Here is a 13,448-nt window from a genome sequence, read left to right as displayed (position 1 = left end):
AAGGGCTACTCGGATGATCCGAGGAATGGAAAACCTGTCTTATGAAAGGAGACTCAAGGAGCTTGGCTTGTTTAGCCTAACCCAAAGAAGGCTGAGGGTAGACATGATTGCTCTCTATAAATATATCAGAGGGATAAATACCAGAGAAGTAGAGGAATTATTTAACCTCAGTACCAATGTGGACACAAGAACAAATGGATATAAACTGGCCATCAGGAAGTTTAGACTTGAAATTAGATGAAGGTTTCTAACCATCAGAGGAGTGAAGTTCTGGAATAGCCTTCCAAGCGATGCAGTGGGGGCAAAAGACCTATCTGGCTTCAAGATTAAATTCAATAAGTTTATGGAGGAGACGGTATGATGGGATAACATGATTTTGGCAATTAATTGATCTTTAACTATTCATGGTAAATAGGCCCAATGGCCTGTGATGAGATGTTAGATGGGGTGGGATCTGAGTTACTACAGAGAATTCTTTCTTGGGTATCCGGCTGGTGAATCTTGCCCACATGCTCAGAGTTCAGCTGATTGCCATATTTGGGGTTGGGAAGGAATTTTCCTCCAGGGCAAATTGGAAGAGGTCCTGGGGGTTTTTCACCTTCCTCTGCAGCATGGGGCACGGGTCACTTGCTGGAGGATTCTCTGCACCTTGAAGTATTTAAACCATGATTTGAGGACTTCAATAGCTCAGACATAGGTGAGAGGTTTATTGCAGGAGTGGGTGGGTGAGATTCGGTGGCCTGCATTGTGCAGGAGGTCAGACTAGATGATTATAATGGTCCCTTCTGACCTTAATATCTATGAATCTATGAAACACCAGTTAGGGAAGGTCAGAAACCATTTTTTTTTCAGTCAAGTCCATTTCCAAACTAATTCCCTTCATTTTTAAAATTTTGCCCTTTTGAAATCAAGGACCCTAGTTGCAGACGTGTTTTCATTTACCCTCCTATTTAGTTTAAACTGAATTAATTCATGATCACTCGAACCAATGTTGTCCACTATAACCAGTTGCAGCATATCTATCTCTCCCCCCAGTTTAGTGTCTTCTGCAAAGTTGCTGAGGCTGCAGTCCATCCCATCATCCAGATCGTTAATGAAGATATTGTACAAAACCGACCGTTGGGGCACTCCGCTTGATACCGATTGCCAATTAGACAATTGAGCTGTTGATCACTACCCGTTGAGCCTGACAATGTAGCCAGCTTTCTATCCACCTTATAGTCCATTCATCCAGTTCATACTTCTTTAACTTGCTGGCAAGAATACTGTGAGAGACCGTATCAAAAGCTTTGCTAAAGTCAAGATATATCACGTCCACCGCTTTCCCCATACCCACAGAGCCAGTTATCTCATCATAGAAGGCAATCAGGTTAGTCAGGCATGACTTGCCCTTCGTGAATCCATGTTGACTGTTCCTGATCACCTTCCTCTCCTCCCAGTGCTTCAAAATGGATTTCTTGAAGACCTGCTCCATGATTTTTCCAGGGACTGAGGTGAGGCTGACCAGTCTGTAGTTCCCTGGGTTCTCCTTCTTCCCTTGTTAAAAGATGTACACTATATTAGACTTTTTCCAATCGTGCTGGAACTCCCTCAATCACCATGAGTTTTCAGATATAATAGCCAAGGGCTCTGCAATCACATCAGCCAACTCCTCAGCACCCTCGGATGCAGCGCATCCGACTCCATGGACTTGTGCATGTCCAGCTTTTCTAAATAGTCCTTAACCTGTTCTTTCACCACTGAGGGATGCTCGCCTCCTCCCCATACTGTGATGCCCAGTGCAGCAGTCTGGGAGCTGACCTTGTCTGTGAAGACCAAGGCAAAAAAAGCATTGAGTACTTCAGCTTTTTCCACATCATCTGTCACTAGGTAGCCTCCCCCATCGAGTAAGGGTTCCACACTTTCCCTGAACTTCTTGTTGCTAACATACGTGTAGAAACCCTTCTTGTTCCCCTTCACATCCCTTGCCAGCTGCAACTCCAATTGTGCTTTGGCCTTCCTGATTACTCCCTGGCATGCTTGAACAATATTTTTATACTCCTCCCTAGTCATCTGTCCAAGTTTCCACTTCTTGTAAGCTTCCTTTTTGTGTTTAAGCTCACCAAAGATTTCTGTTAAGTCAAGTTGGTCACCTGCCATATTTGCTATTCTTTCTGCACATCAGGATGGTTTGTTCCTGCTCTCTCAATAAGCCTTCTTTAAAATACAGCCAGCTCTCCTGGACTCCTTTCCCCTCAGATTAGCCTCCCAGGGGATCCTGCCCATCAGTTCCCTGAGGGAGTCAAAGTCTGCTTTCCTGAAGTCCATGGTCCATATTCTGCTGCTCTCCTTTCTTCCTTTTGCCAGGATCCTGAACTCGACCATCTCGTGGTCACTGCTGCCCAGATTGCCATCCACTTCTACTTCCCCTACCAATTCTTCCCGGTTTGTGAGCAGCAGGTTAAGAGGATCACGGCCCCTAGTTGGTTGTTCCAGCACTTGCTCCAGGAAGTTGTCCCCAACATTGTGCGTAGAGATCTGTGGATGAAAAACGGTATCTGAGAGGTATTATTATCTACAAAAACTTCCTGGATTGTCTGTGCACTGCTGTTTTGCTCTTCCAGCAGATGTCAGGTTGATTGAAGTCTCCCATGAGAACCAGGGCCTGTGATCTGGAAACTTCTGTTAGTTGTCCAAAGAAAGCCTCGTCTACCTCGTCCTCTGGTCTGGCGGTCTATAGCAGACGCCCACCATGACATCACCCTTGTTGTTCTCACCTCTAAACTTAACCCAAAGACTCTCAACAGGCTTTTCTCCAGTTTCTCTCCAGTTTCAGCTCTGAGCAATCATACTGCTCTTACATACAGTGCAACTCCCCCACCTTTTCTCCTCCGCCTGTCCTTCCTGAACAGTTTATACCCATCCATGACAGTGCTCCAGTCATGTGAGTTACCCCACCAAGTCTCTGTTATTCCAGTCACATCATAGTTCCTTGACTGTGCCAGGACTTCCAATTCTTCCTGCTTGTTTCCCAGGCTTCTTGCATTTGTGTACAGGCACCTAAGATAACTAGCCGATTGCGGTACTTTCTCAATAGGAATCAGGAGGCCTCCCCTGTTGCACCCTCGTCCTTATGTTTCCTCCTGGTATCCCACTACCCCACTTACCTCAGGGCTTAGGTCTCCATCCTCTGGCAAACCTAATTTAAAGCCCTCCTCACTAGGTTAGCAAGCCTGCCTGCAAAGATACTCTTCCCAGTCTTCGTTAGGTGGATCCCATCTCTTCCAAGCAATCCTTCTTCCTGGAACCACATCCCATGGTTGAAGAATCCAAAGCCCTGTCTCCGACACCACCTGCATAATCACGCATTTACTTCCACAATTCGATGATCCCTATCTGGGCCTTTTCCTTCAAGAGGGAGGATAGATGAGAACACTACTTGCACCTCAAACTCCTTTATCCTTCTTCCCAGAGCCACGTAGTCTGCAGTGACCCGCTGAAGGTCATTCTTGGCAGTATCATTGGTGCCAAAATGGAGAAGCAGGAAGAGGTACCAGTCCGAGGGCTTGATCAGACTCGGCAGACACTCCATCACATCCTGAATTCTAGCACCAGGCAAGCAGCACATGTCTCGAGTTTCCCGGTCTGGATAGCAGATGGATGACTCAATCTCCCTTAGGAGGGATTCCCAGACCACCACCACCCGTCTCCTCCTCTTGGGAGTGGTGATCGTGGAACCCCCATTCCTAGGAGAATGCATCCCATGCCTTCTGGTCGATGGGGTCTCCTGATCTCTTCCCTCAGAGGGCTCTTCCAAACCATTCTCCACCATAGTACCTGTGCAGAGAGCCTGAAAAAGGTTCCTTACCTCTATCTGCATTGGGGGTACATGGGTTCGCCTCTTTCTTCTTCTGGAGGTCACATGCTGCCAATTTTCTTCCCCGTTCTGCACTGCCCTCTCAGATTCTTCAGCATGCTGTTCCTGCAGTACCAAACGCTGACTTCTATCCAGAAAGTCTTTGTTTTCTCTGATGCAACGCAGGGTTGATACTTGGGTCTCTAATCCTTTAACCTTCTCTTCCAGTATGGAGACCAGCTTGCACTTCGTACAGATGAAATCGCTTCTGTCCTCTGGGAGAAAGACAAAATGGCACATCCTGTGCATGTCACAACAGCTGATCTCTCACTATCCATATTGTCTTCCTTCTAAGAGCTTCTTCAGATGTTGTATTTACTGCTCACAGAAGCCTGAAAGGCAAAAAATCTGTGGGGGCGCCCCCCACAGGCGAACTCCCAGGCAAAATCCCTCTGTTTCCTTCTCCTCTATTCGCAGCTCGCTCTGTTCGCAACTGGCTGCTTTTTTACAAGGCTGCTGGCTCAAAGCCTTCCCTCCAATCAACAACTCAAGGCCCACCTGTAACAAAGCACTCCCAATTCACACTTTTCAAACAAAGTCAAACAGTCCCTGCAACGAGCACCAGTCAAACAAATAGTCACAGCAGATAGACACTCAGATATTCACCCCACCAGCTCACAACACAGCCCCCTAATGCAGCACTCACTGTAGCTCCTCATGGATGGTTCCCAGGTAAACTCCCTCTGTTTGCTTCTCCTCTGTTCGCAGCTCACTTGGTTCGCAACTGGCTGCTTTTTTATAGGGCTGCTAGCTTGAAGCAGTTGCCCCGGCTCAAAGCCTTTCGTATCATCTGCAAATTTTGCCACCCCACTGTTTACCCTTTTTCCAGATCATTTATGAATCCTAGTACAGATCCCTGGAGGACACCACTATTTACCTCTCTCCATTCTGAAAACAGACATTTATTCCTATCCGTTGTTTCCTATCTTTTAACCAGTTACTGATCCATGAGAAGACCTGCCCTCTTATCCCATGCCTGCTTACTTAAGAGCTTGCTTAAGAGCCTTTAGTGAGGAACCTTGTCAAAGACTTTCTGAAAATCTAAGTACACTATATCCACTGGATCCCCCTTGTCCACATGCTTGTTGACCCCTTCAAAGAATTCTAATAGATTGGTGAGGCATAATTTCTCTTTACAAAAGCTATGTTGAATCTTCCCTAACAAATTATGTTCATCTGTGTCTGACAATTCTGTTCTCTATTATAGTTTCAACCAGTTTGCCCGGTACTGAAGTCAGGCCTGTAATTGCCGGGATCACCTCTGGAGCCCTTTTAAAAAATTGGTGTCACATTAGCTCTCCTCCAGTCATCGGGTACAGAAGCTGATTTAAATGATAGGTTACAAACTACAGTTAGTAGTTGTGCAATTTCACATTTGAGTCCCTTCAGAACTCTTGGGTGAATACCATCTGGTCCTGGTGACTTACTATTGTTTAATTTATCATTTTGTTCCAAATCCTCCTCTAATGATACCTCAGTCTGGGACAGTTCCTCAGATTTGTCACCTAAAAAGAATGGCTCAGGTTTAAAATCTCCCTCACATCCTCAGCCGGGAAGACCAATGCAAAGAATTAATTTAGTTTCTCCGCAATGGCCTTATCCTCATAGTGCTCCGTTAGCATCTTGATCGTCCAATGGCCCCACTGGTTGTTTAGCAGCTTCTTGCTTCTGATGTACTTAAAAAAAAAATTTGCTATTACTTTTTGAGTCTTTGGCTAGTTGTTCTTCAAATTATTTTTTGGCCATCCTAATGATATTTTTACACTTCATTTGGCAGAGTTTATGCTCCTTTCTATTTACCTCACTAGGATTTGACTTGCACTTTTTAAAAGATGCCTTTTTATCTCTCACTGCTTCTTTTACATGGCTGTTAAGCCACGGTGGCTCTTTTTTTAGTTCTTTTACTGTGTTTTTTAATTTGGGGTATACATTTAAGTTGGGCCTCTATTATGGTGTCTTTGAAAAGTGTCCATGCAGCTTGTAGGGATTTCACTCCAGTCACTGTACCTTTAAATTTCTGTTTAACTAACTGCCTCATTTTTGCATAGTTCCCCTTTCTGAAATTAAATACCACAGTGTTCGGCTGCTGAGGTGTTCTTCCCACCACAGGAATGTTAAATGTTATTATATTTTGGTCACTATTAGCAAGCGATTCAGTTATATTCACCTCTTGGACCAGATCCTGTGCTCCACTTAGGACTAAATCAAGAATTGTCTCTCCCCTTGTGGATTCCAGAACTAGCTGCTCCAAGAAGCAGTCATTTAAGATGTCAAGAAACTTTATCTCTGTATCCCATCCTGAGGGGACAGGTACCCAGTCAATACAGGGATAGTTGAAATCCCCCATTATTATTGAGGGTTTTTTTTAATAGCCTCTTTAATCTCTCTGAGCATTTCACAGACACTATCATCATCTTGGTCAGGTGGTCAGTAATATATCCGTACTGCTATATTCTTATTATTCAAGCATGGAATAGAGATTCTATGGTACAGTTTGGTTCATTTAAGATTTTTACTTCATTTAATTCTACGTTTTCTTTCACATATAGTGCCACTCCCCCACCAGCACAACCTGTTCTGTCCTTCTGATATATTTTGTACCCTGGTATTACTGTGTCCCATTGAAAAGAATGAGGAGTACTTGTGGCACCTTAGAGACTGTATTTTCCACTTCATCAGATGCATGCAGTGGAAAATACAGTAGAAAGATATATATATACCGAGAACATGAAAAAATGGGTGTTGCCATACCAACTCTAATGAGACTAATCAATTAAGGTGGGCTATTATCAGCAGGAGAAAAAAAACTTTTGTAGTGATAATCAGGATGGCCCATTTCAAACAGTTGACAAGAAGGTGTGAGTAACATGCCAGCAATGCCCCTCTGCCATGTACATTGGCCAAACTGGACAGTCTCTACTGTGACAGGCTCGGGCCAGATGGCTACAGGAGAGTGATAGAAGGCAGATATATTAGCCCCAGGTTAAGTAGGTCCCTTTTCCCTGGGTAAGGTAACAGGGAAGGTTCCAGAACAATCAGGAACTTTCTGGAAACAATTAAGGCAGACAGGCTGATTAGAACACCTGTAGCCAATCAAGAAAGCTGCTAGAATCAATTAAGGCAGGCTAATCAGGGTACCTGGGTTTAAAAAGGAGCTCACTTCAGTTTGTGGTATGCATGTGAGGAGCTGGGAGCAAGAGGCACTAGGAGCTGAGAGTGAGAAAACATACTGTTGGAGGACTGAGGAGTACAAGCATTATCAGACACCAGGAGGAAGGTCCTATGGTGAGGATAAAGAAGGTGTTGGGAGGAGGCCATGGGGAAGTAGCCCAGGGAGTTGTAGCTGTCACACAGCTGTTCCAGGAGGCACTCTAGACAGCTGCATTCCATAGGGCCCTGGGCTGGAACCCAGAGTAGAGGGTGGGCCTGGGTTTCCCCCAAACCTCCCAACTCCTGATCCAACACAGGAGGAGTTGACCTGGACTGTGGGTTCACAAAAACTGCCAAACTGAGGGCTGCTGTGAATCTCTGAGGTGAGCAAATCCGCCAATAAGCGCAAGACCCACCAAGGTAGAGGAGGAACTTTGTCACAACACGCAAAAGAATAAATGGACACAAATCAGATGTCAAGAATTATAACATTCAAAAACCAGTCGGAGAACACTTCAATCTCTCTGGACATTCAACTACAGACCTAAAAGTCACAATTCTTCAACAAAAAAACAGACTCCAAAGAGAAACTGCAGAACTGGAATTAATTTGCAAACTGGACACCATTAAATTAGGCTTGAATAAAGACTGGGAGTGGATGAGTCATTACACAAACTAAAAACTATTTCCCCATGCTAATTTCCCCCCTACCCTTACTCACACCTTCTTGTCAACTATTTGAAATGGGCCATCCTGATTAGCACTACAAACGTTTTTTTTCTCCTGCTGATAATAGCCCACCTTAATTGATTAGTCTTGTTAGAGTTGGTATGGCATTTTTTCATGTTCTCTGTATATATATATATATATATCTTCCTACTGTAATTTCCACTGCATGCACCTAATGAAGTGGGTTTTAGCCCATGACAGCTTATGCCCAAATAAATTGGTTAGTCTCTAAGGTGCCACATGTACTCCTCGTTCTTTTTGCTGATACAGACTAACACGGCTACCACTCTGAAACCTGTGTCCCATTGATTATCCTCATTCCACCAAGTTTCTGTGATGCCTATTATATCTATATCTTAATTCAATACAAGGCACTCTAGTTCACCCATCTTATTATTTAGACTCCTAGCATTTTGACAGGTTTCAGAGTAACAGCCGTGTTAGTCTGTATTCACAAAAAGAAAAGGAGGACTTGTGGCACCTTAGAGACTTACCAATTTATCTGAGCATAAGCTTTCGTGAGCTACAGCTCACTTCATCGGATGCATACTGTGGAAAATACTCCTAGCATTGGTATATAAGCACTTAAAAATTTGTCACTTTTTAGCTGTCTGCCATTATGTGATGTAATTGAATGGGACTTTTTCTCATTTGACTGTTTCTTATCAGATCCTGCCTTTATTTTATCATCGTCCATCCTCTCCTCCTTACAAGGACATAAAGAATCTACATTAATAGATCTTCCCCTAAGGGATATCTCTGTCTGAACCATGTGCTCCTCCACACCTGTTGACTTTCCCCCAGCCCTTAGTTTAAAAACTTAGCTGGCTCCATGAACTGGACATCAATTTCCGAGTGGGCGTGTCCAGCTCTGTCTGTCTCGGGTTCTTCACAAGGAGAGAAAGAGGTGCAATGGATGGTGTCCACTCCTCAATGCAGTTGCTGGTCCCGGTGTCTTCCCAGCTCCACCTGTGGGGCACAGAGGGCAGCTCTCCCTCCTGGGGGAGGAGAAGCTCAAGGCAAATTGTGGGGAGCAGAATTGCAGTTTTCAAAGTCTCTCCCACCTCAGGGAGGTAGACTGGGCCCTGGAGAAAGTCAGAAAAGTTCCCAGCTCCTAACAGCCCCCTGCTGTACCGTGGGATGGTCAGCCGTGAACCTGCACCACTGGTCCTGATGAGCAGAAAGAAAAAGGTTTGCTCCTGTAGTGTACTCCAAAACTCGACTAACATGGCTGCTACCCTGAAACCTATCAAATTACCAGGGGCTCGTTTAATGGGCCTTCTGACTGTTGCCCTCAAATCGCAAGGGAGCAGCCCACTGTGGCTAAGCACACACAGAATCTGCTCACGTTCCCTGCCATGGCATTGCAGTTACACACACACAGACCTGAACAATGCTGCTCTGTGCCTCTGGGAGCCCACACGTCTGGGAAGCGCCGGGGAAGCACTTTATAGTGCCAGCATATTCCAGCTCTCCTGCTTGTCAATGCCAAAGGGCCGTGTCTCCTTGATGCCAAAACGTCTTGTGTCCTATGCAGGTGATTTTAATCCAATTACATCTCAAATCATTGGCTGAGACAGCTCCTTTGGAGAAACAAGCCTGCAGCTTGCTGTTGAAATACCCTTTGAAGTTGTACAGTGGAGCTTAGTTTGCAGAGCGATGAGGGCTTGGCTCCTCCAAAACCTTCAGCAGTGATCCCCCAGCACTGAAGGGGGGTGTTGTTTAGATTGTCCAGATGATACTGGGTACAGAGAAGCAGATTAGATTTTTAGCTCTGGCATTGTTTTAGGCTAGGGTTTAGGGTCAAAGCCAAATCAGGATTAGGACTTGTGTTTGGATTTGACTCAGTGAAATCTCAAAAACTGATCTCATAATATTTTGGCCCAAAACATGTAAAACTGTCTGACCTGATGAGACTTGAGCCATCTTGAGTGGGGCAGCTCACACAAGACCAGCTGTTCTCATAAAATTTCAGCTGGGTGGGAATTTGAACTAGAAGAATCCAACCCCATCTGAAACACAGAGGGGACTCGATTGGAGGTGCCAGTTCGGGTCCATGTCTGGGTGAATCCTGGCTCCACTGACATCAATGGCAAAAATTCCTTTGGGGCCAGGATTCCCCCTCTGTTTTTTACAGCAAGTCCATTACAGCAGAGAAAATCTGGAATGGGTGAAACATTCTGTGCTGTGCTCTGGTGCCCGGTGTGGGGCAGCCAGCACTCACAGAGTTACCCAGAGGATAGGACATGGTGACGAGGGCACTCCAAACTCTCCTGGGGTCCATGTGCCCTTGTCCGCCCACCCAGGCGTGCGGGAACAACGTGTATAGTGGGAGTGCTGAGAGCCATTGAACCAAACGGTAAAACCTGTATGTCATGGAAACTACTTCAAGCCAGGGGGCATGGCTGTTTCAGCATATATGCATCCACCTACGTCCTCTCCTCCCCGTGTAGCCTGTGCCCCTCTCAGACGCTTCCTCGAGGAAAATGTCTCGTTCTGTCTGTTGGCCCCGGTTCATTCCAGTTCCCACAGGAAGGGAAGGCATGAGACAACCCTGCAAAGTGAACTTCCATCACAACCCAGTTCCTCTGGGTTTCAGTGAATTTCCTCCATCACCTCGAAACACTTCCCCACTTTTCCTCATGGGTATTAAAGTACTAAATCCAACACAAGAAAGCACCTACCGCTCCTATGCCAAAGGGTTTGACTCCTGGACTCCACTGTAGAAACTCCCTCTTAATGTTTCCACCTCCTGATGGGGAGCCACCCCTTCCAAACTAACATTTGCTTAGGCCAGTAAGATTACTGGGCTGGTGAATTACATGCAATGAATGTGCTCATTCTCTATGGTAAGACAGGTATTGATAATTCTAGCAATGCAGCTACACAATGGACAATAGATAGCTTTCTGTGTATGATGCAGCTAAGGCACCTGCACTGTCTTGGCTAACCAGACCTGGATGTGACAGAGAGCCAAATGCAGCACTTGGTCACACCCGTGCAAGCTCCTTGTACAGCTTACTGGGGCTGCACAAGGGTGAGAGAGGGCTGTATTCAGCCACAGGACTAAGGTCAAAATGCTGCTCTCCGGTCCACACTGTGGATCTCTTACCCATGCCACAGAACAGAGGGGAGAATTTTGTTCCAAGGCAAGTTAAGAGGTTCTACCTATTCAGTCATGTTTCCCTGGACAGAAGATGCCATGTAGGACTCATACTGCCTCGCTGGACTCATTGGGCCTGATTTTCCTGTAATTTCCACCACTTTCACACTGGTGGAACTCCATTAATTAGAGCAGTTACTCCTGATTTGCACCTGCAGAAGTGAAACAGGAATGATGATAACAGTGATTCTTCTTGCACTGTGAATGAGAGTTTGGCCTCAACACCCTAGGAAAAATATTAACTGCAAACAGTATGTCAAGTCGCTGTGTGTGAATGCCAACGTGTCATTGCACAACTCAGCACAACATCAGGGCCCTGGAAGTGTGCCGAATGTCTTCCATGCTTAGAAAGGTCGCAACTAGCAGTGAGTTCACACAGGCAAATACACACAGGGGCACAGCCAATCATGATTTGGGAAACTACTGATGGTCACCTGCTAGCCACAGGTGCCTGTCTCCCCTTAGACCATATGAATCATTCAGCATTATGCAGCTGCCTTTTAAACCAGGAAAAATAGCAGCTTCTGTATAGGCCATGAACATATCTCTCCCCATCCTAGTGAAACCATTTAGCTCTCACCTATGCAAAGATAGGAAGGAGTGTGCCTACAGTGCACGTCAGATATGCACTTTAGATTCAAGTGTAAAGTCGGGTTTCTACTAGTAAACCAAACAGAGAGCTCGAGTTCTGGATCAGCCCAGCTGGGGAGCAAAAGAAGCAGTCTGGAAAAACCACCATACCTGTTTCTATGGATGAGACCTCCAATGCCATGAAGTTCAGCAGAATCAGCCACTTTGATAGCATATGCAAGTGTCCCCTCATCTTTGTGTTTTCTTTTTCAGGAGCCCCAAATCCCAAGCTACAGCGAGACATGAGGAAGTACTGGCTAGGCCAGCAGCAGCTGGTAGACTGAGGAGTGTGGTGACCTTCTAGCTTTCAGTGAGCAAATCAAGCTGGAGGTTGCTGTGACATGGGAACAAAGGGAAGCAGCTGATCTGCTCATAGTGAAAGGCAGCAGCCCTGGTTGTTGATTAAAAGGCAGAGGACTTTTCTCTTTCTTGTCTGGGCACAATGACTCCTAGAGCTTTACTTTTGTCCTTGCTTCACTCCGCTTTTTACGGTCAGGATTTGTGTTGGTTGGGTAGCCATGGCAACTATGGGAATTTGATGGAGCAGTAGAAGAGCCAGGGGGAACAATAAAACATGCTGCTCCAGGAACCTCCAATCCATTACGAGACTAAAAGGCATCTATGTGGTGACAGCAAACCGACATGGACAATATCTAGCCAATGAGGATGAGGCATGGATGTGCCAGAGCATTAACAAGACAGGTATTGGGAGATCCAGGCTGAAAACGATGGGCTCGGGACTGATTTAGAACTGATGGAAACCGCTGAGGCCCTGATTCCATGAGGTGTTTGAGCACTCCCATCGAATCAATGGAGCTACACAGACCGTTCAAGGGAAGCACATGTTGAAGCACCTGGCTGAATCCAGGCCATAAAGAGAAAAATCATAGAACAGACCCAGGCAGCTTTAACCTTGCAAGGGAGGTGGGAGAAGGTAACCATTTAAGGAAGGGTATCAGGTCGCCAATGTTTTTCAGAAGACCCAACTGGACAAAACAAAATCATCTTCTTTTTCTTCCTTCAAAACTTTATTGTCCTGGTCTCATTTCCCCGATTCTACTACTTGGGCCCACTTCCCCCTTGCCTTTCATCTCCCTCCCCGTGCAGGATGCTAAGCCCATAGGACTTGCTTATGGCACTCACAGAACTACTGCTGGAGGGTGAGATCTGCAGAGCGGTGCAGGAGGTTTAATGCTAATGGAAACTGGGTGTCCAAATCCCCTTGATGGCTTTGAATCATAGAATCATAGAATCATAGAATATAAGGGTTGGAAGGGACCCCAGAAGGTCATCTAGTCCAACCCCCTGCTCAAAGCAGGACCAATTCCCAGTTAAATCATCCCAGCCAGGGCTTTGTCAAGCCTGACCTTAAAAACCTCTAAGGAAGGAGATTCTACCACCTCCCTAGGTAACGCATTCCAGTGTTTCACCACCCTCATAGTGAAAAAGTTTTTCCTAATATCCAATCTAAACCTCCCCCACTGTAACTTGAGACCATTACTCCTCGTTCTGTCATCTGATACCATTGAGAACAGTCTAGAGCCATCCTCTTTGGAACCCCCTTTCAGGTAGTTGAAAACAGCTATCAAATCCCCCCTCATTCTTCTCTTCTGCAGGCTAAACAATCCCAGCTCCCTCAGCCTCTCCTCATAACTCATATGTTCCAGACCCCTAATCATTTTTGTTGCCCTTCGCTGGACTCTCTCCAATTTATCCACATCCTTCTTGAAGTGTGGGGCCCAAAACTGGACACAGTACTCCAGATGAGGCCTCACCAATGTCGAATAGAGGGGAACGATCACGTCCCTCGATCTGCTCGCTATGCCCCTACTTATACATCCCAAAATGCCATTGGCCTTCTTGGCAACAAGGGCACACTGC

The 13,448-nt window shown here is 45.8% G+C and overlaps 1 protein-coding gene across 1 annotated transcript in view; it reads right to left on the bottom strand.

Annotated features, from left to right (window-relative positions):
* Positions 1 to 11,991, bottom strand: part of LDLRAD2 (low density lipoprotein receptor class A domain containing 2) — a 31,208-nt gene extending 19,217 nt beyond the window's left edge. Inside the window, exon 1 of the mRNA XM_048825443.2 lies at positions 11,679 to 11,991. Within this exon, the coding sequence (XP_048681400.1) occupies positions 11,679 to 11,811 (133 nt within the window). The 5' untranslated portion in view covers positions 11,812 to 11,991. The remainder of the gene's footprint in view (positions 1 to 11,678) is intronic.
* Positions 11,992 to 13,448: the final 1,457 nt, after the last annotated feature.

This window comes from Caretta caretta, chromosome 18 (assembly GCF_965140235.1).
Source record: "Caretta caretta isolate rCarCar2 chromosome 18, rCarCar1.hap1, whole genome shotgun sequence".
Lineage (NCBI taxonomy): Eukaryota > Metazoa > Chordata > Testudines > Cheloniidae > Caretta > Caretta caretta.
The sequence above is the reverse complement of the archived record's forward strand: the minus strand, read 5'-3'. Positions and strand labels throughout refer to the sequence as shown.